Source organism: Neodiprion lecontei, chromosome 7 (assembly GCF_021901455.1).
Source record: "Neodiprion lecontei isolate iyNeoLeco1 chromosome 7, iyNeoLeco1.1, whole genome shotgun sequence".
NCBI classification, from domain to species: Eukaryota; Metazoa; Arthropoda; class Insecta; order Hymenoptera; family Diprionidae; genus Neodiprion; species Neodiprion lecontei.
Genome location: NC_060266.1, coordinates 23041016 through 23060770, shown reverse-complemented (window position 1 = coordinate 23060770; position 19755 = coordinate 23041016). Strand labels below are relative to the sequence as shown.

General features: G+C 39.8%; 4 protein-coding genes across 14 annotated transcripts; all 4 read left to right on the top strand.

The window, feature by feature from the left end:
- The first annotated feature begins 67 nt into the window (after window positions 1-67).
- On the top strand, window positions 68-3805 carry LOC107218345 (feline leukemia virus subgroup C receptor-related protein 2). 11 transcript variants are annotated; one of them, XM_046744982.1, is made up of 7 exons: window positions 68-181; window positions 1613-1769; window positions 1926-2395; window positions 2467-2681; window positions 2751-2854; window positions 2925-3035; window positions 3136-3805. In XM_046744982.1, exons 2-7 carry the CDS (start codon window positions 1711-1713, stop codon window positions 3449-3451), a joined length of 1275 nt encoding a protein of 424 aa, XP_046600938.1. In that variant the 5' UTR covers window positions 68-181; window positions 1613-1710; the 3' UTR covers window positions 3452-3805. The 11 variants fall into 11 exon arrangements, with proteins under 11 accessions (XP_046600938.1, XP_046600931.1, XP_046600932.1 ...); XM_046744975.1 differs by having other exon boundaries at window positions 69-181; window positions 1553-1769; window positions 1919-2395; XM_046744976.1 differs by having other exon boundaries at window positions 117-181; window positions 1431-1769; window positions 1919-2395.
- A 3743-nt stretch (window positions 3806-7548) lies between these two features.
- Window positions 7549-10178, top strand: LOC107218333 (uncharacterized MFS-type transporter C09D4.1-like). The gene is made up of 6 exons (XM_046746040.1): window positions 7549-7745; window positions 8069-8538; window positions 9084-9295; window positions 9369-9472; window positions 9585-9695; window positions 9764-10178. The coding sequence occupies exons 1-6, from the start codon at window positions 7549-7551 to the stop codon at window positions 10074-10076; spliced, it is 1407 nt and encodes a 468-aa protein (XP_046601996.1). The 3' UTR covers window positions 10077-10178.
- Window positions 10179-12202: 2024 nt separating this feature from the next.
- LOC107218332 (uncharacterized MFS-type transporter C09D4.1-like) lies at window positions 12203-14304 on the top strand. Its single transcript, XM_046744814.1, has 6 exons — window positions 12203-12673; window positions 12750-13219; window positions 13350-13564; window positions 13622-13725; window positions 13812-13922; window positions 14001-14304. The coding sequence occupies exons 1-6, from the start codon at window positions 12405-12407 to the stop codon at window positions 14302-14304; spliced, it is 1473 nt and encodes a 490-aa protein (XP_046600770.1). The 5' UTR covers window positions 12203-12404.
- A 699-nt stretch (window positions 14305-15003) lies between these two features.
- LOC107218341 (uncharacterized MFS-type transporter C09D4.1-like) lies at window positions 15004-18421 on the top strand. The gene is made up of 6 exons (XM_015656179.2): window positions 15004-15447; window positions 15522-15991; window positions 16103-16314; window positions 16371-16474; window positions 16558-16668; window positions 16742-18421. Exons 1-6 carry the CDS (start codon window positions 15179-15181, stop codon window positions 17076-17078), a joined length of 1503 nt encoding a protein of 500 aa, XP_015511665.2. The 5' UTR covers window positions 15004-15178; the 3' UTR covers window positions 17079-18421.
- The last annotated feature ends 1334 nt before the right edge of the window (window positions 18422-19755 follow it).

Genomic DNA, 19755 nt, shown 5'->3' with positions numbered 1-19755 from the left:
GCGATACAGTCATACCGATAACATTACATGCCATGTGAAATCTTCATAGTGTGTAATTACCTTATTATATTGATACAAAATACGTAGAGGCGGTAAACACCATATTAACGTCCGGCTCTCACCCCGTTCTATTTCTTTGGCTGATTCTTCACTACGTTTCTAAGGACAAAGTGAATGACAGGTATTTTTTGGGATCTTTTACTTGGGATATGATGGCTGAAAACTTAAATTATCGGTACTGATTGCATTTAAAAAAAAAAAAAATATAATGCTCACAAAACGTAGAACATGTTTCGGACTAGGAGGCCGTGCCTTGGACTTGGTAGCTATGTGAATTTTAATTTTTTTAAGAATAATCTCTGAAAGTTCTGAGCATAGAAACGAACAGTTCGGGCTAGGTCCGATAACGGGCTTTTATTTCATTTTTATTTTTCCCATTCTTAATTTTTGAGTAATCGATATTTTATTCCGCGAATATCTGCCGCAGCAGGTGACTCGAAGCGTGTTTAATTTGTGCTCGAATGAATTAAGAAAGTGAACACTGCAAAAAGAAACTCATTGACATGGTATACTCAGAATCATTATTCAATAATTCTTAAAATTTGCATAACTGCATTCCAATACGAATAATTAGATTTAATAACTTTGATGATCTGATCTGCCGGTCAAAGGTTATAACAAATTGAAAATATTTTTTTAAGTGGAAATTGTCGAAAGAGGAAATTGTCCTTCTTGAAAACTGTAAGAGATAAAAATCTCTAAATTAAGTCGAGTAATGTAATGTAATAATATATCGGCTACGAAATCAAGAAGAGTAAGGATTGTACGTCGGACGGGTTGGTATGAACTCCTCATATACTCGTATTATTAAGATCAAACAGAAATCTGAGTCCTTTGCTACGCTTGCTAAAGTTGGTTTTTTAAACTCGAGGCGGCTGTTTTTACGGCCTGTTTATGATGCAGCGATATGACTAACAAGAAAGGTATCCCAAGTCGAGCTCACCAATTTGATTTCTTTCGTAAAATCTTGTAGTAGACTGAAAACTAAGCGACTCAAATTTTTTTTATCTGCTATTAAACACTTTAAGGGGATGAAACCACCCTAAAAAGTAAGGCATGTCAAGAGGCGATTTGATAGTTTCACCCACAAGAACATACTTGGTATTTTTTAACCAATCCATCTGGAAAAGTTTTCTCCCAGCGGGAAATGGAAAATGTAATTTTCTTAATTGAAAAAGATACTGCCAAACCGCCTCTTGACACGCCTTACTTTGTAGGATGGTTTCATCTCCATAAAGTGTTGATTGGTAAGTAAAAACAATAATTATATGTGTCGCGCGATTTTTAGTCTACTATAACATATCATAAAATAAAAAAGGAATATTCAGGACAACGTTGTACACTCGTATTTGATTATAAACATCTTTCAGTGAGAATAGTAAAGCTATCCATTAGAATAGCATTTCATAGGTGGTGAGGTCAGAGTGTGGTTATCGAGAATCCTGATTGAAAGCAACTCCGCAGCTAATAAAGGATACATATTTGTTAAAAGTGTTCGAAAATAATGAGGAATCAACAAATCACTGACAATAACGTCATGAATCCTCTTAAGACTGAACACCCAGAGGAAAACGAGGACACCGCGAGTGGCAGTCCGTTGAAAGTCCGGGTTTTCAAAAGACGGTGGCTTCAGCTATTCTTGTATGTCTTATGCAGTGTATGCAGCAGCTATCAATATCCTCAATTCACGATCATCGGCCATATAATAAGTAGGTAAGATAATTATTCAACACCGGCAACGGTATTCCTCTTCTTGTTACGAACATAGATGAGTGTTCAAAATTCGAAACGAAAGAGAAACCAGAATTCAAGACCTTGACTCGTGCGCCTATATTATGTATACTAACGGAAACCGGAGGCTTCAGGTACTACGATGTCTCGGTGTTAGCGGTAGCATCGACCAGCATCGTGTTGATGGTGTCCTACTCAGTTTTCTTCTTCCCTGCCTTGTTTTTGACGGAACGGATAGGCCTGAAATGGACGGTCGTGATAGGCTCCGTATTCACGTGTCTCGGAGCTTGGATTAAGGTCTTTTCAGCAGCCCAAGATCGTTTTCCGGTGCTGCTGACAGGGCAGGCCATGGTCGCCGTAAGCCAGGTTTTCATTGTTCCTGTGCCGGGAAAATTGGCGGCTGTCTGGTTTGGAAAAGACCAACTCGCCTTCGCAACAGCCATCGGCTGTTACGCGGTTCACGCCGGCTTGACGATCTGCTTCCTTACCATTCCGACTTTCGTCAGAAATCACGACGACGTCGAGAAAATCGGGCCTGAATTGTCCGCCACTTACTGGATACTCGCGATTGCATGTACCGTTGTAACATTGGCTGTACTTGTTTGTGAGTCGTCGCATTTTTCCGCCAACGAGGACGCCGAATTTGTTTCTCAACCGATTCTATTCTCCCAAAAGTTTTTCAGAACGAACCTTCTGTGCCACCGAGCGAGTCGCGGGCGCTTCAAAAATCCACGTACGAACGTCTTGATAAAGGAGTTTTAATGTCGGTAAAAAAATTAGTAACGAAGAACAGGAATTTCGTCATTCTTTGGAACTCCTATGGTTTGATTATTAGCGTGTTTTACTCAACGGCAACAGTTTTGAATCCATTGATCTTAACTCACTTCAAGGTAACGTTACTGTGCACTTTGTATGTTTCTGTAGCGCCGTACACCCTCAGTTATATTCGTTTTTTGTAGAACAGCGAAGTTGAAGTTGGAATAATGAATATGTTGCAATGTATTCTGGGGACCACAGGTTCGGTAATCATCGCATCAGTTCTTGACAAAACGAAGAAATTTAGGTTAGTTAACCGTAGCCGTGACGCATAACGATTTGCGAACGGTTGTAACTACAGCGTTCAACAATTACAGAGTCATTGCCATCACCGTGAGCAGTTCATCCGTACTTTGCGAAATACTTTTCGCTGTGACCTTGAACTTGGAAATTCAATGGACGGTGTTTTTGTCAACTTCGCTTTACGGGTAAATATATCACTGTAATCAGACTGGAATTTGATCGGTCATCGAAGTCACATGTACTCGCGTTTCCCAATGAGAATACACCCAACCGTTTCTGTTCCAGCATTGCCCTCACGAGTTTTAATGCGATCGGATTTGAATTATGCGCCGAAGCGACTTACCCCGAGTCTCAGGCACTGTCAACGGGGATTTTGAGCATAGCGGGCCAAATTTACGGTGTTTTCATAAGTCTCGTTGTCGTCAAGCTGATGGACGTCTACGGAGATACAGCTGGACACGCCGCCATTCTCGTAATTCTCAGCCTGGGAACTCTGTTGACAGTATTGAATAAAATTGATCTGCGTAGGCAAAAAGCTGAAGAATATGCCGCGCGATATAATGCGCTAAGCCAAGGAGTGTCAGATGAAATCGTTAAGTGATGTTGATTCTATCAGCCTTCTTCCACGATTCGAGTTCGCTCTCATTATTACAAATGACAACCCACGAGAGTAATTGCTTGAAACTTCTCGTCAGAAGCGAAATATTTTCGTCAGCCGCAAATTAATCATCAAGAATTGAGCGTCGTAGAGATCGGGCATCGAGATAATTTATACTCACGAAGTTCGTTGATTCTTTGCGTTTGGAGAGTGTTAAAACAATTTCAGTACTCTGGATTTGTGCGTGAAGTTTCATTCAACGGAATAAATTAACTTTATCGGATTCCGTGTGCGATTTTCGTGCGGTACCAATGTCAAGGGGAATTATACGAATGAAAATTCCTAACATTTTGTGTCCGAAGTTTGTTTCACAGTTGATTGTAATTCGTTCCTTACATACCATCCCGCCCCTTTGTAGAACTTGGACTATCAGTCCTGGATTAAGTGGATCATCGGTCCCTCTATCCCGGTGACTGTATATGACTATACGAATCTGTATTATTTTTCAAAGTTGAAATGGTATCATTAACTCACTAGCAGATTTCTTTCCCCTTCCGAAAACCGATTGTTCGTCATAAGGACAAGTTTTTGCTCTATCTATAATCCCAAACTCACGTTATTTGAAATTGTACGGTATTATTTGTCAAGTCCACGTGTATATACCTAAAAGTCTGAATTTTTTTCAATCCACCGAGTTTGAGAGTTTTTTTTTTAAGATATTGTAATTATGTTGTATCGAATATTGAAATTTGTTGAACAGCTGTGTTGGCTGAACAAATACACCCAAAGAGGCGTGTACACGTATGGCAATTACTGGTCTGCACGAAGTTGCAGGCAGTTTACTCGAGGCTAATATGCCACGTAAAGAGTGGCAATCTAAGTCGTGGACAGGAAGCAAAGACGGAGAATCTTGCGAATCTTACGGACAGCCGAACAGGAATGATTAAATGTTCAATTATTTAAAGCGTTAGAAAGTCTTTTCACATAACGAGTCATAGGGAAATGTATAATCAACACAGTCAATCAGCCCTCAAAGGCCGATTCTTCAAATTTCAGGTATTTTCTCGTTCTTCGTCCTTCTCAAATGAAACTGCAACTCTCGAAGCTTAGAAAACCAGCAGAGCCTTAGATTTTTCCAAAGTTTTCTACATTTTTCAACAAGTCAGGCAAATATTGTAATATTTTTACCTTCGTATAAAGGTCGCGCAATTAAACAATTAAAATTATGAAGCCTTGGATTTGTACGGTGCGCATGTTTCACGACGATACGAGAAAGACCTCGTCGGCTAGGTTTGGCCCTTTGTTGTTTCAAGGCAAAAGCGAGCGGTGTCTTTTTTCCACTTGTGTACTCTGTCGTCGGAATCTATAGATCCGCGTTCGTGTCACAACGAGAAATTCAAGTTGGGTGGTACTACTTAACTGAATCAACAATTCTTTGTATCGTTACCTTTAAAGAAAAAATACGATGCGAAAAACAATAATATTCAACGATTACTATTGGACCGCGAGGGAAGATACGAGTAAGTCGAAATAGAATGGTCCGACTGAAACAACTGGAATGAAGTGACAAAAGAAAAAAAGGGGGAAAAAAAATTTCAACGGGAAGAAAAGAAACAGTTTTAACACGTAGTCGCATGTTGTAAGCATACAATTGGCGCTATACTTATTTGCATTTTAGTCTGGGCGAGGTGACATGCGAACGACGTCATACGGCACGTATATAAATATAAAATTGTGATCAGTAAACGATCTCTCGTTTGTTATAAAAATAATTCCTTCCAGTTTTGACCGCCTGAATACTATTATGTAAGCGTCAATGTTTTCTTTATTCCGTCACGTCTGGTTGCCAGAAATATTGTTTGCCAGTTTTTTTGCCAACGCAAATGATTATTCTAGGAGTGAAAATGTTTGGATAATAACTTGGTAATAAATGATTTCTCTTGATGGAATCAGGGGGGTTTTTACCTAATAGAGTTACAACTAACTGCGTCGTACTCGTAAAAGAATCGAGGAGCATGTTTACAAAAATCTGTCAGAATTTGTTCAATAACAGGAAAAGACTCTTTTTCATTCCTGTCGAAATTGAGAGGCAAAATTACAAAATTACATTTCAAACACGGAGGAAATGTTTGTTGTATAACTTACAAAACAGTTCTGCAGACTGTTTAAATGTTGAAAACTGAGTATGAAATTTGTTACCCACGTTGGAAAAAGCCGAGAAACACAGCTGCGAAATTCGTATTTGTATCAATTTGCATCGCGTAAGATCCTCGTTTGACGTGTTGCGTCTCGTAAGGTATGAGTCAGTCATCGTTCGAATCAAAAGTTTGTAAGAGAGATAAAAAAAAAAAAAACTGTTGAATAAATCTCCAGCACTATAATTATGTTATTTTCATCAATAATAGTAAACATAAATGAAAGAATGTTCCTTCTGTTGAATATTATAAATGAATATGAGTGTATTTTAATGGCAGAAGATAATTTTTCGACGTCAACAACGTGAGAAATGGGTTTCTAATTAAGACGTTCCGAACGCTTAAATTCTGGTGTTCTTCCAACGACCTTAATTAATGTCTTTATGTACACTTTGGATCGAGGGAAAAAAAAAACTTTCACAAGCAATTATCTTCGAATTGGATATATATATATATATTAGTGTTATTACGGTACAACAAATGTTCATCGATAATTATATTTGCTTGGTATACTTACACCATAAAGTAATATTTTTTAAATGATTTTCAGACAATTCTTTATGCAAAGCTGGCCAATAAAGATATTAGCCGAAAAACATTAGAATCGGATCAACAATACCAGAGTTTAAGCATCTTGCATGTTTAGATATGAAAGAATGACTGAAACTGTCGATCTTTGTTTAGTTTGTAATGCAAATAATGTTGGTGCAGATGTTTTTTTTATCGTTTTTCTCTACCTTCCCAACTTTAAATTGAGACGGACCAAGCCAACTTGTCGTTAATGGCATGACGTTTGTTTGCCATGTTTAATAATGGTCTGAATTTAGTTGAATGAAGCAATCAATCGTTGATTGGGAAATGTAATGTGCAAATGCGCTGAAAACTAATATTATTGCAGCAGTGCTGTTGGTGTGAACCAAATGAGTGCAGTCCTGCCCAGAATGGTTATCAAGTTAGCAAATACACGATGAAAATTCTATTTCTTGAAATAACGTGTTTTTTTAATGCTGGCGTGCAGTAGTGTTTTTATGACGACATGCAGCTGCACTTTGCGCGATTATTTAGACTTATGGAAAGTCAATGTTTCCGTTAGTTTTTATCGGCGGTATTGAAAGGACGATGTGGTTTCACGCTTGTCATCAACAACACTCTATCTTACCCTAACGAATGATAGCGAGTGTAGAATCAGATACCAAATTGATTACTGGGTAGGTGATTGTTGTCATAAAAGACTGGGGTATGACACTTGAGGTTGTCATGATCATTAGAAATACGGTGAAAGTTGTAATATTTATGAATAAAATCATTCGTTGGGGCTTTTTGTAGCCTGTGAAAATGAACTTCATACACTGAGAAAAATTTCATTTGTTACAGTAACTAGAAAAATTGAGTGAAACAGGTATCGTTAAAAAAACTGTTTGAATATTGTTGGAATTACGAAAAACGAGGTACGCGTAAACATTTTGCGCTATTGTCGATTCTTTTTTTGGCAATTGCAACGCAAAATCAGTTTGTGAGGTTTATTCGACTTTTTTAGTTAAACAAGGCTTTAACGTCAATTTATTCTTGCACAAGCATTAAATTTTCGCAACAGTTGCAAGAAAATATAGCAACAGTGATCGTAATGAGAAAGAATAGTCACGGATACTAGACTTTCTGATAACAGCTGCAAGACTAATTTTCATTTTATACCTCTGATTAAAACAAAGTAATGTCTTGACGTTAAAAGATTTATTTGCTTGTTACATAACTATATTCGACAATATTTTTAATAATTGCATGCAAGTATACGGTTGCTTCATTATCTTTTTTTGATATTTCTTATCCATTCCGGGTTCAATATATGTAATTTCATTCCTGAAATTAACAACTGAACCCTTAGCAGTGATAAACGGCATTGTGACGATGCCGTCTTCTAAGGTTGAACTGAAATCCAAGGACGCGATGGGAAATCTGCAACCTTTGACAACGATAATCGGCGACTCGATGGAGGTAAAAGTCTTCAAGAGGCGTTGGTTTCAGCTCGCATTGTTCATCATTTACTGCGTAAGCAACACTGTTCAGTGGTATCAGTACGCTATCATCAGCAACGTAATACGTCGGTAAGATCTGGAAGACCTTGATCGAAGGGCGGTATGGGTGGGATGGGGGGCCTTCTTTGGGATGTTGAAAAGTTGTTTTCGGGAATTTTTCAACAGAGAGGAATTGAATGGTCATTTTCTAAACTCTAAGGATCTTTCGTTACCAGTTTAAACTACGTCTGGTAATTTTTTCAATTTTTCATTCGAGTTTAGAATATATGATATATTCAATTGCTCCCTATCGAAAAAACTTCCCAAGACTACTTGATTTTCGACCTCTTAAGGTAGATTCCGCCTCAAAGAGAGAACCCGTAATGAAAATGCGTTGAATGATATCTATTCAGGTACTACAACGTTTCGTCACTGGCTGTGGAATGGACCAACGTGATTTTTCTGGTCTCGTACATGATTCTTGTGTTTCCACTTTCCTATCTGCTGGATCGCGTTGGTCTGAGATGGACGGTCTTGATCGGTGCAACTGGCACGTGTCTGGGTACCTGGGTGAAGGTCTTTTCCGCATCTCCGAATCGTTTCGCGGTGACCTTTTTGGGCCAGGCAATCATAGCGATATCACAAATGTGCATCGTTCCTGTTCCAGCGCGGCTGGCCGCCTGCTGGTTTGGGAAAACGCAGGTCGCTTTTGCCTGCAGTATCGCCGTATTCAGCCTCCACCTGGGCATAGCCTTAGGGATATTCATGATTCCGTTCGTCGTGAGGAACCATGAAAACTTGGCTGACATCGGGAACGATTTGTCCAACCTTTACTGGGGATTTGCCGTTTATGCCGCTATTGCTGCGATCTCCGTGTTCGTTTGTGAGATTACCAACATTAACCGCCGTTGGAAGGTTGCTCTTGCAAGGAAGGTAACCGGCCCAAGTCGATCTCTTTGATTCGATTTCTTTTGCAATATGTCATACTTGACTGAAAACTAAGCGAGACGTATTTTTTTTTATCTGCCATTAAACACTTTTAGGTGATGAAACCATCCTTGAAAGTAAGCCAAGTCAAGGGGCAATTTGACGATTTCACCCAGAAGGGAGTAATTTTTTTTTAACTAATCCAACTGGAAAAGTTTTCTCATAACGAGAATTCAAAAATGTAATTTTCTCAATTAGAACAAAAAAAAAAAAATCAAAAAACTGCGAAATCGCCCCTTGACCTATCTTACTTTGGAGGGTGATTTCACCCCCTTAAAGTGTTTAATGGCGGATAAAAAAAAAATACCTGTCGCTTAGTTTTTAGTCTACTATAAAATATTACAAAAAACAATCAAATCGGAGAGATGGATCCGGGATACCTTCTTTGTTGGCCTTAATTCTTGCGGTAAAAGCAAACGCGTTTTTTCACTTTACCCGCAGTTTTTCAAGACGAACCACCACTCCCGCCGAGTGACGCCAGAGCGCTTCGAAACGCGAAACGTCTGAATGGTGCGGAAGAGTTTTGGCCAACGATCAAGAGGATCTTGACTAACAAGAGTTTCATTTTACTCTGGAACTCGTACGGCTTGATCTGCGGTGTGTCGACCACATTCGGAGCACTCATCAACCCGTTATACGTATCTCACTTCAAGGTAATGTTCGATTAGTTATTTTAGCACCGTGCCTCGACTTGTACCATTATTAATTGTTTGAAGTTATTTCCAGACCGGAGAAACGGACACTGGACTGCTTTCGCTTATTTCAACCATTCTGGGTACCTTATGGACACTAGCAGCCGCTGCTGTTCTCGATAGAACAAAGAAATTCAGGTATGAATCAGTACCGTGTCAGGATGCATATAGGAACAGATATCATCCGAGAATTTTATGATAATGTTTTAATCTTGACGATTTACCGTTTCTGAAACGACATATTTTGAAGACTCGTCGCAACTGCAGTTTACGCCTTCGCCTTGATTGCCGACGCGTTGTTTGCTACGAGTCTGATTATGGAGATCAGATGGATGGCTTTTGTGATGGGCATATTCTTCGGGTAAGCTGTGAAGTGCTTCAATTCACGCATGCAATTAGTCGATTGACTTTGAAAATTTGGAATTTCAGGATACAAGTAATCGGCTATCCGACGATTGGATTGGAGCTGTGTATGGAGACGACTTATCCAGAATCCGAAGGTATCACCGCAGGGATTTTGAACATGGCACCTCAATTTTATGGAACTCTGTCGATTCTGATCGTCGGCAGAGTGTTGGAAGCTTACGGTCATAAAGTAGCACACGCCTGTATGTGCGGAGAGTTGACTGTCGGGCTTCTGTTGACGGTTTTCAACAAAATTCAACTTTATCGACAAAAAGCTAGCAAAGTTACTGCCGTATACAATATTGATCCTCAGAAGGCGTTGATAGAGTTTAAGTGAGATCGAATGGAAGGGTGCTGCAAGTACAACTAACTTTGAAAGACCAAAACGCCGACGGAACGAAATCCCGAAAGTCAAACTACCGACGGTTTGAAAACGTAGAAAGACCATAAATACGAAATGATGACTTGTTGAAAAATAAATACTGAAAAAACAAATATGTGCATATAAATTTGTACCGACATTCTTTTACTGAGAATGGCCAAGATTACGAAAGGACAAATATTGAATTGCCGACAGCTAATTTTTTCAGTTTTGTGGCTGTTTGAAGTATCAGCCGCTTTCAATTTTTTATTTCGGAGCTTTTATTTTTCTGCACCTCCACATTCTGCGCTATGGTCATTTGTAATGCCGACTGTTCTAAAAATAGATTTTCGGACAAGATAGCGTTCGGTTTAACGACCTTTCGGAAAAACCGTTATTCTATCGGGTGATTTATCGAAAATCCCATTTCTCGCATCAATACTCGTATCCCGAAAATTTCCGACTTTTAATCACTCGAACTTTTGGTCTTTCGGAATTTTGACCCTCACCCACCGACACTAGCATAGAGCGTTCATCTGATTTCACATGAGCATAGTCCGTACTGAGAAAGAATCATACCAGCGTATCATGAACGTCTATGCGTTTTTGCGACTTCTAAATTTCAGTTATCAAGTAATCTCTGGCGCTACAGCATGTATTGCTTCCGTCCTTTCTCTCTCGAATAGAGTGTGAAAGCATCTTCACAGTCAAGTTTTGTCAGTTATCGTGAGGAACTTCGTCATCTGAAAATCAATACTTCTGTCAGAATTTAATTACAAGATCGTCGCACGTTGAAAGTGTATTAAATTTATGCATTCATGAGATACGGTGATTCTATGGGGGATGCAAATAAATACAAAACAATCGTAGTTATCGACTGGAGCATTGATGATAATTTTTCAAGGTAAATCAATTTAAAACGGAGAAATAATCTGGTATATTCACTTGATTCCACCCTACGACGAGTTATATTATTCGAAACACATGTAACCCTCTTTAATCGCGATCGTGGAGCGGAATTGAAAAAAAACTACTTTTACCGATCGATGTTTGATTTCGGAGGTAATAAAGACGTGGTCGAACCCTTTGCTTAACATGCCATCCCTATAAGGGTGGTCCTTGTTTGGGGTCAGAAAAGTTATCATGGTGACGTCCTCCAGACCTGTTCCGAATCATTCAAAATGTCTGTGTGAAGTTTCAAGCTGTTACATCAAGTGGAACACGTGCCTCCAAGAGCTTGGATTTTCATGTTCAGTCGAAAAGAACTATCCTTGGCGTTGATTATCGGTTAAATGAAAATATTTCCGTATGAAATTTTTTATTTTTACGAAATTTCACTTGTTGATTGGAAAATATTTGAAATGACTGGAGACCGAACATTTTTTTCTGAACAGCATAGTGTTATTTCGGAAAAATCGATCAAGAACCGTGGGGGAAAAAACATTGAGGTCTGATTTGTTTATATTATTACATAAACAATTCGAATTTGACAGGGAGAAATGTTATTATCCAGCAATATTATTAATTTTGGAATTTTCATTTTTTTTGCCTGATTGGAAGAATTCAAGTTCGTAGAGGCACGTGTTTCGGTTTGTTTTCGTTTGCAACGTTAGACGAATGTTTTTTTCAATGTTTCGGCATAGGTCAGGATGTTGCATTGAAAAACTTTTCGAACCCAAATACAGACCGCCCTGGTACCAATAGGCTCGTATTGTTGTAGGCAAGTATTTTGCGTCCATTTATAACACACCTTGATTAGCGCTTTGAAGAAATCCACCAAGTGACTTATGAATTCCACAGTTCTAGAGAGAACTAACAGCCGTTCTCCATGTTTCGCTTGCAAATGCGCTAATTATAGTCACACAGTTAATCCCATGGCTCGCCCATTCGAAGCCTATTAGCTGATGGGGACATGTTCTTATTACAATTATTTCCAGTAAATTAATTTAGTGACCCTGATATTATTTCATGTATTTACAAGTAATCCCGGCTGAATACACAATAGGTATGGGCTAAACAGGTGTACTACATAGGAAGGTGTTGAGTGTTTGCATTATATTTGATTCATTAGCTATTCTCTGACGATACTTTTTGCGTTGTAGTGATATTGGAACATTGAGGTGAAACGGTTAATGATATAACGTTGTCATGTGATAATTGACGCTTCTCGTCGTTATTAACGTCAGCTTCTACGTTAACTTGACATCACTGTCGGAACACTTTGCATGGTTTGCGAAATAATTGCATAATTGGATAAGTGATTCTCAAGGCACGTGGTGCAAACAATATTGACCAAATTAGAAAATGGTGAAAACCAGGAACTGTGAGAGTACCGATGGGGACGAGAGATCCTTGGCAGAACTGAACAAAGTTTTGATAATACCAGTTTCTGACGTTGAGAAACAACTTGGAGACGCTGACAGAGATGTGAAATGCCCGAAAGTAGACAGCAGCACCACGGAGGTGAAAACCTTCAACACACGTTGGCTTCAGCTCCTACTATTCTTCCTTTGTGGCGCGAGCAATGGGATCCACTGGTATCATTTCACAGTCGTCAACAACGTGGCACGCAGGTCAGATACCACCGCGACAATTCGTATGATCTAACTTCTTCAAGTCCATAATGTCTGAAGGTTATCAATTTTCAAGGTATTACGGCGTTTCCTCGTTGGCGATCGAATGGACTACGACGATTTTTATGCTAACATACGTTGTTCTCCTGGTACCAGCTTCTTACTTGATGGATCGCGTTGGCTTGAGGTTGACGGTACTCATAGGCGCTACTGGCACGTGTATCGGGTCTTGGATCAAGGTTTTGGCAACGTCTCCGGATGGTTTCGTCGTGGCATTTATAGGGCAGTGCTTTTTCGCCGTCTCTTATCTTTTCATACTCACCGTTCCCGGGCGATTGGCTGCTTACTGGTTCGGAACCAGTCAAATTGCCTTGGCCACAACCATTGGTTTCTTTGGCCCGCAGGCAGGCTACGTTATTTGTGTTCTCAGTACTTCGATGCTAGTACAAAACCACGAAAGAATTGAGGACATCGGCAACGATTATTCAAGGCTGTTTTGGGCCGGGGCGATTGCCTGCAGCATCGTCACTGTGATCTTATTCCTGCGTAAGTTGTAACGTGTCGCGCAGGAGCAGTGACTTTATTGTTTGTTCATTAAGCCTTAAGCATCAATCATAGCGGCGAAGACAGTTGGAATTGTAAATCAATGATCTTCAACAAGGTCTTTGGCTTCCAGTTTTTCAGGACGAACCCGGTCAACCACCGAGCACCGCAAGGGCACTCGCAAAAGTAACCCGCGAATCCCGCAATACGGAAGGTTATTTGTCGGTGTATAAAAGAGTTTTGAGCAACAAGAATTTTCTCATGCTCTGGAACTCATTTGGGCTACTCCTGGGGGCTGTGATGACAATGGGAACTATGCTTAATCCGTTTTACATGATTCACTTCAAGGTAAGGCTCGATTTCAGCTTCGCACCGTTTTTGATTAAATATCAAACTTTATTTTAGGACGATGAAAAAGGCGTAGGAATTCTGTCATTTTTCTCAATTTTGACGGGATGTATCGGCTCTGCTGTGTGCGGTGCGATTCTCGACAAAACAAAAGCATTTAGGTATATACAAGCGTCGGAAATATTTCTTCAAGCAGGTAATCGTTTAGTGATGCCCAAGATCATGAGGGTTATGGCATGAATTTCAGAGTCATCTCTATCGTGGCTAGTTGTACATCAATATTCGGAGCAATTCTGTTCGCGACAAGCTTCGTGATGGAGATAAAGTGGATGTTATTCGCCAGCTACATACTTTTTGGGTAATAGAACTTCTGCCTCGGATCCCTCTGCAATTCGTTCTGTATCTCCGTCAACTCACTAAATTTATTTCGTTTCAGCGGTCCGGTATTGGGTTACTCAACGGTTGCTATGGATTTGTGTGCCGAAATTACTTACCCTGAACCGGAAGCTATCACCACGGGAATTCTGAACATGGCTACTCAACTGTACGGGTTTTTGCTGGTACTGATTACTGGCAGGGTACTTGAAGCCTTCGGAGATGTGGCAGGTCACGGATGTGTGGTCGTGTCACTCGTCCTAGGAACCGTGCTGGTCATCCTTAATAAAGGCGAGCTTCGTCGTCAGAAAGCTGGACAATCAGCTACTGTCAATGAGACACACGCCATCTTTCCCCAGGAATAGACGTTGTAAATTAAGTGATTTTGGTTGCAAATCAATTATAGAAATTTTCCAGATTGATTGTTCAATGTTTTGACCGTCAAATTATACTGAGTTTTCTATACAATGTTTCTTATCGTAGATTGATAATTTTTATGAAAAGATTCAATTTTGGCGGGTCGAATAATTTCAATTTGATTTCTGTGTAATCAGCCTCAACTTTACAGTAATCATTCATGTGCACTGTAGTCTGACTTCATGTTGATAAAATATCGCTGGTTCATAAGACGTTTCAATAATTTCAACCCGCATCAGATAATCGCTTATAGTTTGTGGTCACATTCTTAAGTAATTGAACATGAGTTTTATACCCCGGCAAACAGTTGTGATTTAACATATCCGGGTAAACTTCACGATGTTCGGGGTGAGAAGTATGATACTTTTTGGAATACATTATTCCAAACACAGATCCACAGATAAAATACATTAGTACGTGTTTTATTACGATCGCGACTGTCGTTATGGATTATTTACATAATAATCATGAATTCAGTTTCCAGTATTCAATACCTCACGCGCCTGTTGGAAAAACAACCGTATGACTTTGCTGTTTGATTGATGTGATACAACGAAGAACTATACAATATTATTTTCAATGTCATGATGCAGATGCGAATTATAGACCTTGCCAGAGATGAAGCTATAAATTTGAGTCTTTCCTTGATAAGTGTAACAGTATTATCGGAGTGCCGATACGGTGATACTCATTGTTAAAACGCTGACGAAACCTCAAGTTATAGAGTTCACGGGTGAAAATAATTATTAATTCGGGCTGAATCATCGGAATATTGGTTTCATGCCGTTGAGTAGAACTAACATTCAGTGAGTTGAATGAAAAATGGTGATAGTGGAGAATAGCGTGATTATAAACGAGGATAGCAAGTCCTTTTCCAAAGCATGCGAAGTTTTGACGATGCCCGTATCGAATGGCGATGCTGAATTTGGCGAGAAAAAAATCGACGACAACTTGTCGAAAGTCGTTGAAAGTTTAATGGAAGTTAAACTCTTCAAGAGACGCTGGCTACAGCTTGTGCTGTTCTTAATTCTCGCCATAAGCTGTGGGATGCACTTTGGCCAGTTTATGATCATCGGCAACATAACGCGCAGGTCAGTTCCCACTGCGACAACTAGCCTCCAGTTTTCAGTTCTATCAATCAGTATGACCGTTACCATTGTTGAAGGTTCTACAACGTTTCGTCACTGGCGGTGGAATGGACCGTCACAATTTTCATGATAGCATACGTGATTCTGCTGATACCGGTCTCTTATTTGACGAATCGCATCAGTTTGAGACGGACCATTCTGATAACCACGACGGGCGTATCCATCGGCTGTTGGATTAAGGTTTTCGCAGCATCTCCGGACCGATTTGACTTAGCAATTTTCGCGCAACTCCTGTTTGGTGTGTTCCAAGTCTTCGTCCTCAGCGTTCCTGGCCGATTAGCTTCGCATTGGTTTGGGCCAAAAGAAGTCGCCCTGGCCACAGCCGTCGGTTTCTACGGACCTCAGGCGGGCATGATTGTTTGTTCCCTGACTGTTCCCACGGTCGTTGAAGATCACGAAAATATCGAAGACATCGGAAGGGATCTCTCGTTCATTTTTTGGCCACAGGCAATCGGGTCCAGCATTCTCACCTTCATATTATTTTTTTGTAAGTTATTGTCGCAGATTTACTGTAAGAAATATTTTAGCCACCGACATTCATAAAAAATTAATTGATGCAATAAAATTACGAACCCTGAACGTGGTCCTTGTTTTCCAGTTTTTCTCGACGAACCGCGCTTACCACCGAGTGGTGCAAGGGCGTTACAAAAAGTAAACCACGAATCAGCGGTTTTGGGCTTTCTGCCAACGTGTAAAAGGGTCCTGAAGAACAGAAGTTTTCTCATGCTGTGGAACAGCTTTGGCTTAATTTTGGGTGTGGCATTGGCATTGGGCGTCCTATTGAACCCGCTTTACACTGCTCATTTCAAGGTAACGTTTGTACAGAGATTATATGGACAAGTATTGAATATTTGACTGAATTTCAGGACGATACTAGGAGTGTTGGATATCTGGCAATTTGGCTGAGTGTGATTGGGGCGATTGGATCAATAACCTGTGGTACGATTCTCGACAAAACGAAGGCGTTCAGGTATGAGTGCAATTCAAATTGCTTGAAGCAGGAAAACTGCACAATTATGTCCATGATTGTCAACGTCATTGAATAAATTACAGAAAGCTCTCGATCGTCGTCTGTTGCTTGTCAGTCCCTGCAACGTTGTTGTATGGGTCAAGCTATATGCTGGAATTGAGATGGATGGTATTTGCGACTCTCCTACTATGCGGGTGAATAAAGTGTCTGACATGATGGTATGATGCGTTTTTTTCATATCAATATTTCGTGTTGTTCGTGTTTCAGTGCTCCCGTGATCGGATATGGAACAATTGGAACGGAATTATGCGTGGAAATAACTTATCCTGAGCCAGAATCAATCACCACCGGAATTTTAAACATGTCACCTCAGATCTATGGGTTTTTTTTGGTGTTCCTCACCGGCAGGATGTTGGAAAACTACGGCGATATAGCGGCAATCGGGTGTTTTTGCGCATCTCTCGCTCTGGGAACTATATTAGTAATTTTGAATAAAAGCGAACTCCGACGCGAGAAAGCTAGGCAACTCACCAACCGATACATCGCTGTTCCCGTCAAAGAATTGACAGAGTTGAAATCACACGATTCGAGAGTCACTTCGTGATATTCTTATAGTATTTCTGAAGGGACTCAAATGAAATATTTGAAAAATATCGAAATATTGCATTTTGGAGCTTAAACTGTGTGTTCATGTTGTGCTCGCAGTCTAACATCCTTAATATTCTTTTCAACGATTCATCGTTTCGGTGCCTCTTGTTTCAGAAAAATTGAACAAGACTGGGACTACTTGCTTGTTAAATGCATGTGGATTGATTTTAACGGTTAAAATGATGCCTGAAATACGAATATGAGAGCCTATTGTACATACCTTGATCATTGCGTACTTTGAAACACGTCAGCTGTTCAGGGGCATAGTAACATTTATGGGAAGAAAAAGTCAGCTGTCATCAACAGTGGAGTACAATGAATGTTAAACCTAAGTTTCGATAATTTATTATGTACGACCAACGGTCATCGTGATGTTAAGATTTCAGCATCCCGATGTATGCGTTTCAGGTTTTTCCTCCTGATTTTCGAAGCGCAAATAAACGGCATCTTTGGAAATCCATCGATGGCATCTGATATGTATACATACAGTGAATTTTTTGCAAAATATGTGAACGATACCCGTGTAACGTCTGAATATGCAAACTTCAGTTCAGATAAGTTGTTCCCTCTTGCAATCAAGACGCATGAACATCGTGTTACTTGGCACAATGTTTCCGTTCACACGGAGCTATTTTTCATATTTTTTAAGCAAAAACTCGTTTAGGCGCACTGCGCATACTTTTTCCTTGGTAGTGAATGAGACTGATTGTGAGCACTTATGCTCAGCTATCTGCCTGGGTGACGCGCATTTGCGTAAACGCGGCTCGAGTCTACTTTGGCCAAGGTTCAGTAAAACACGCTGTACATCTTGCTAATAATTAAATTTTAATAAAAGTAATTATCGCCAATAAATTATTGATATTTTTGTTAGAGTATAATTTATTATATCGCGCGTGTGTTCGTGCATAAATTTCTTAGATTTTGTTGTGTATATTGTGACGGAGATTTTCGCTGCCACTCGGCCATCCGGAGATGAGACCGAGAACTTATCGTGTAGAAAATAAATTGGGGATCTGCGATGAAAGCTGGAAAAATTCATCCTACAAAACACGTCGGGAACCTTTGTTGGGCGTCTAGCGTGGTCAACACGCCTCTCAATCGTCAGCTGCGCTAATCCTTGGCTGTACTCTTCTGCACGAGATAGCTCAGTACCGCGGAGAGGGGAGGAGTAATTTTTCACAGATAAATAAAGAACACTTGTACGCTACGCAAATTAACAAAAAGCAAGATAAAAAAAATACATATATTCTTTACTGGAAGCGATAAGCAATAAAAAAAAAAGAAAAGAAACATAATACTCAATATGCTCTTGGCAAACTCGATGCAAAAATAAAGAAATACAAAATATCGAATCTATCTTAAATTTACTTGCGCAAGTCGGACTCTTGGTAACAACCTACAATAATAAAACCATAACAAAAAATTACTCGAAAGCGTTAATGGCAGTCGTACTTCACAAAACTAAGGCGCTAATCGCCACGGATTTCAACTTAAGATTAATTAATTTATACCGAATTTTTTTTTTTTTTTTTGAGAATGGCCAAGATTACGAAAAGAAAAACATCGAATTGCGGAAATACCGAAGAGTCAAAAAGTCGAATTTTCAAATCACAGGCACGTGCCTTTGACGAAAATCTACGAATCCGAATTCATCAATAACGACTAACCAAACACTCGAATGTTCAAAAACCTGGAACCCACTAAAGACAGAATGGCCAAAATGCCGAAAGGACGGATGACGTCAGAAACTCATAAATTCACTACAACGCCACACATATCCAGTGGACGGTATCTAGTGCCATCTTGTATAACTCTGCCTGCATAATTATGACAATCGTCTCGCTCTCTTTCGGCTTTTTGGCCATTATGCATGTAAGCTTGTGCGTAATCAAGCTTGGCTGCGTCGCTTATTGACACGCGTGTGAGAGAGTATGTAACAAGACTCCGAGCTGTTAGCATCAAGGTTATTATATTGATGTACACAAGGGTTTGCTATCGGCAATTGTATAGATTTGTAAGCCAATAATTATATTGTTGGGAAGGAATGAAGATTAGGGAGATAATCCACACATGCAAGATGCAGTTGTTAACAGTTAACAACTGCATCTTGCATGTGTGGATTATCTCCCTAATCTTCATTCCTGTTAACAGTTAACAACTGCATCTTGCATGTGTGGATTATCTCCCTAATCTTCATTCCTGTTAACAGTTAACAACTGCATCTTGCATGTGTGGATTATCTCCCTAATCTTCATTCCTGTTAACAGTTAACAACTGCATCTTGCATGTGTGGATTATCTCCCTAATCTTCATTCCTGTTAACAGTTAACAACTGCATCTTGCATGTGTGGATTATCTCCCTAATCTTCATTCCTTCCCAACAATATAATTATTGGCTTACAAATCTATACAATTGCCGATAGCAAACCCTTGTGTACATCAATATAATAACCTTGATGCTAACAGCTCGGAGTCTTGTTACATACTCTCTCACACGCGTGTCAATAAGCGACGCAGCCAAGCTTGATTACGCACAAGCTTACATGCATTTTCCACTGAACTTTGATTGTCGGCAACTAATTTTTTCGCTTTCGCGGCTGTTCGAAGTATCAGCCGCTCTAAATATTTAATTT

Bases quoted from the DNA above. Each gene is read 5' to 3' on its own strand.
- LOC107218345 (XM_046744973.1), top strand. From the start codon at position 269: ATGCTCACAAAACGTAGAACATGTTTCGGACTAGGAGGCCGTGCCTTG. The intron at 323-1,552 runs GTAGCTATGTGA...ATTTGTTAAAAG, and splicing joins GAGGCCGTGCCTTGGACTTG to TGTTCGAAAATAATGAGGAA. The intron at 1,770-1,918 runs GTAGGTAAGATA...CGGAAACCGGAG, and splicing joins GATCATCGGCCATATAATAA to GCTTCAGGTACTACGATGTC.
- LOC107218333 (XM_046746040.1), top strand. From the start codon at position 7,549: ATGCCGTCTTCTAAGGTTGAACTGAAATCCAAGGACGCGATGGGAAAT. The intron at 9,296-9,368 runs GTAATGTTCGAT...AGTTATTTCCAG, and splicing joins TATACGTATCTCACTTCAAG to ACCGGAGAAACGGACACTGG. The intron at 9,696-9,763 runs GTAAGCTGTGAA...TTGGAATTTCAG, and splicing joins GTGATGGGCATATTCTTCGG to GATACAAGTAATCGGCTATC.
- LOC107218332 (XM_046744814.1), top strand. From the start codon at position 12,405: ATGGTGAAAACCAGGAACTGTGAGAGTACCGATGGGGACGAGAGATCC. The intron at 13,565-13,621 runs GTAAGGCTCGAT...ACTTTATTTTAG, and splicing joins TTTACATGATTCACTTCAAG to GACGATGAAAAAGGCGTAGG. The intron at 13,923-14,000 runs GTAATAGAACTT...ATTTCGTTTCAG, and splicing joins GCCAGCTACATACTTTTTGG to CGGTCCGGTATTGGGTTACT.
- LOC107218341 (XM_015656179.2), top strand. From the start codon at position 15,179: ATGGTGATAGTGGAGAATAGCGTGATTATAAACGAGGATAGCAAGTCC. The intron at 15,448-15,521 runs GTCAGTTCCCAC...CCATTGTTGAAG, and splicing joins ATCGGCAACATAACGCGCAG to GTTCTACAACGTTTCGTCAC. The intron at 16,669-16,741 runs GTGAATAAAGTG...TTCGTGTTTCAG, and splicing joins GCGACTCTCCTACTATGCGG to TGCTCCCGTGATCGGATATG.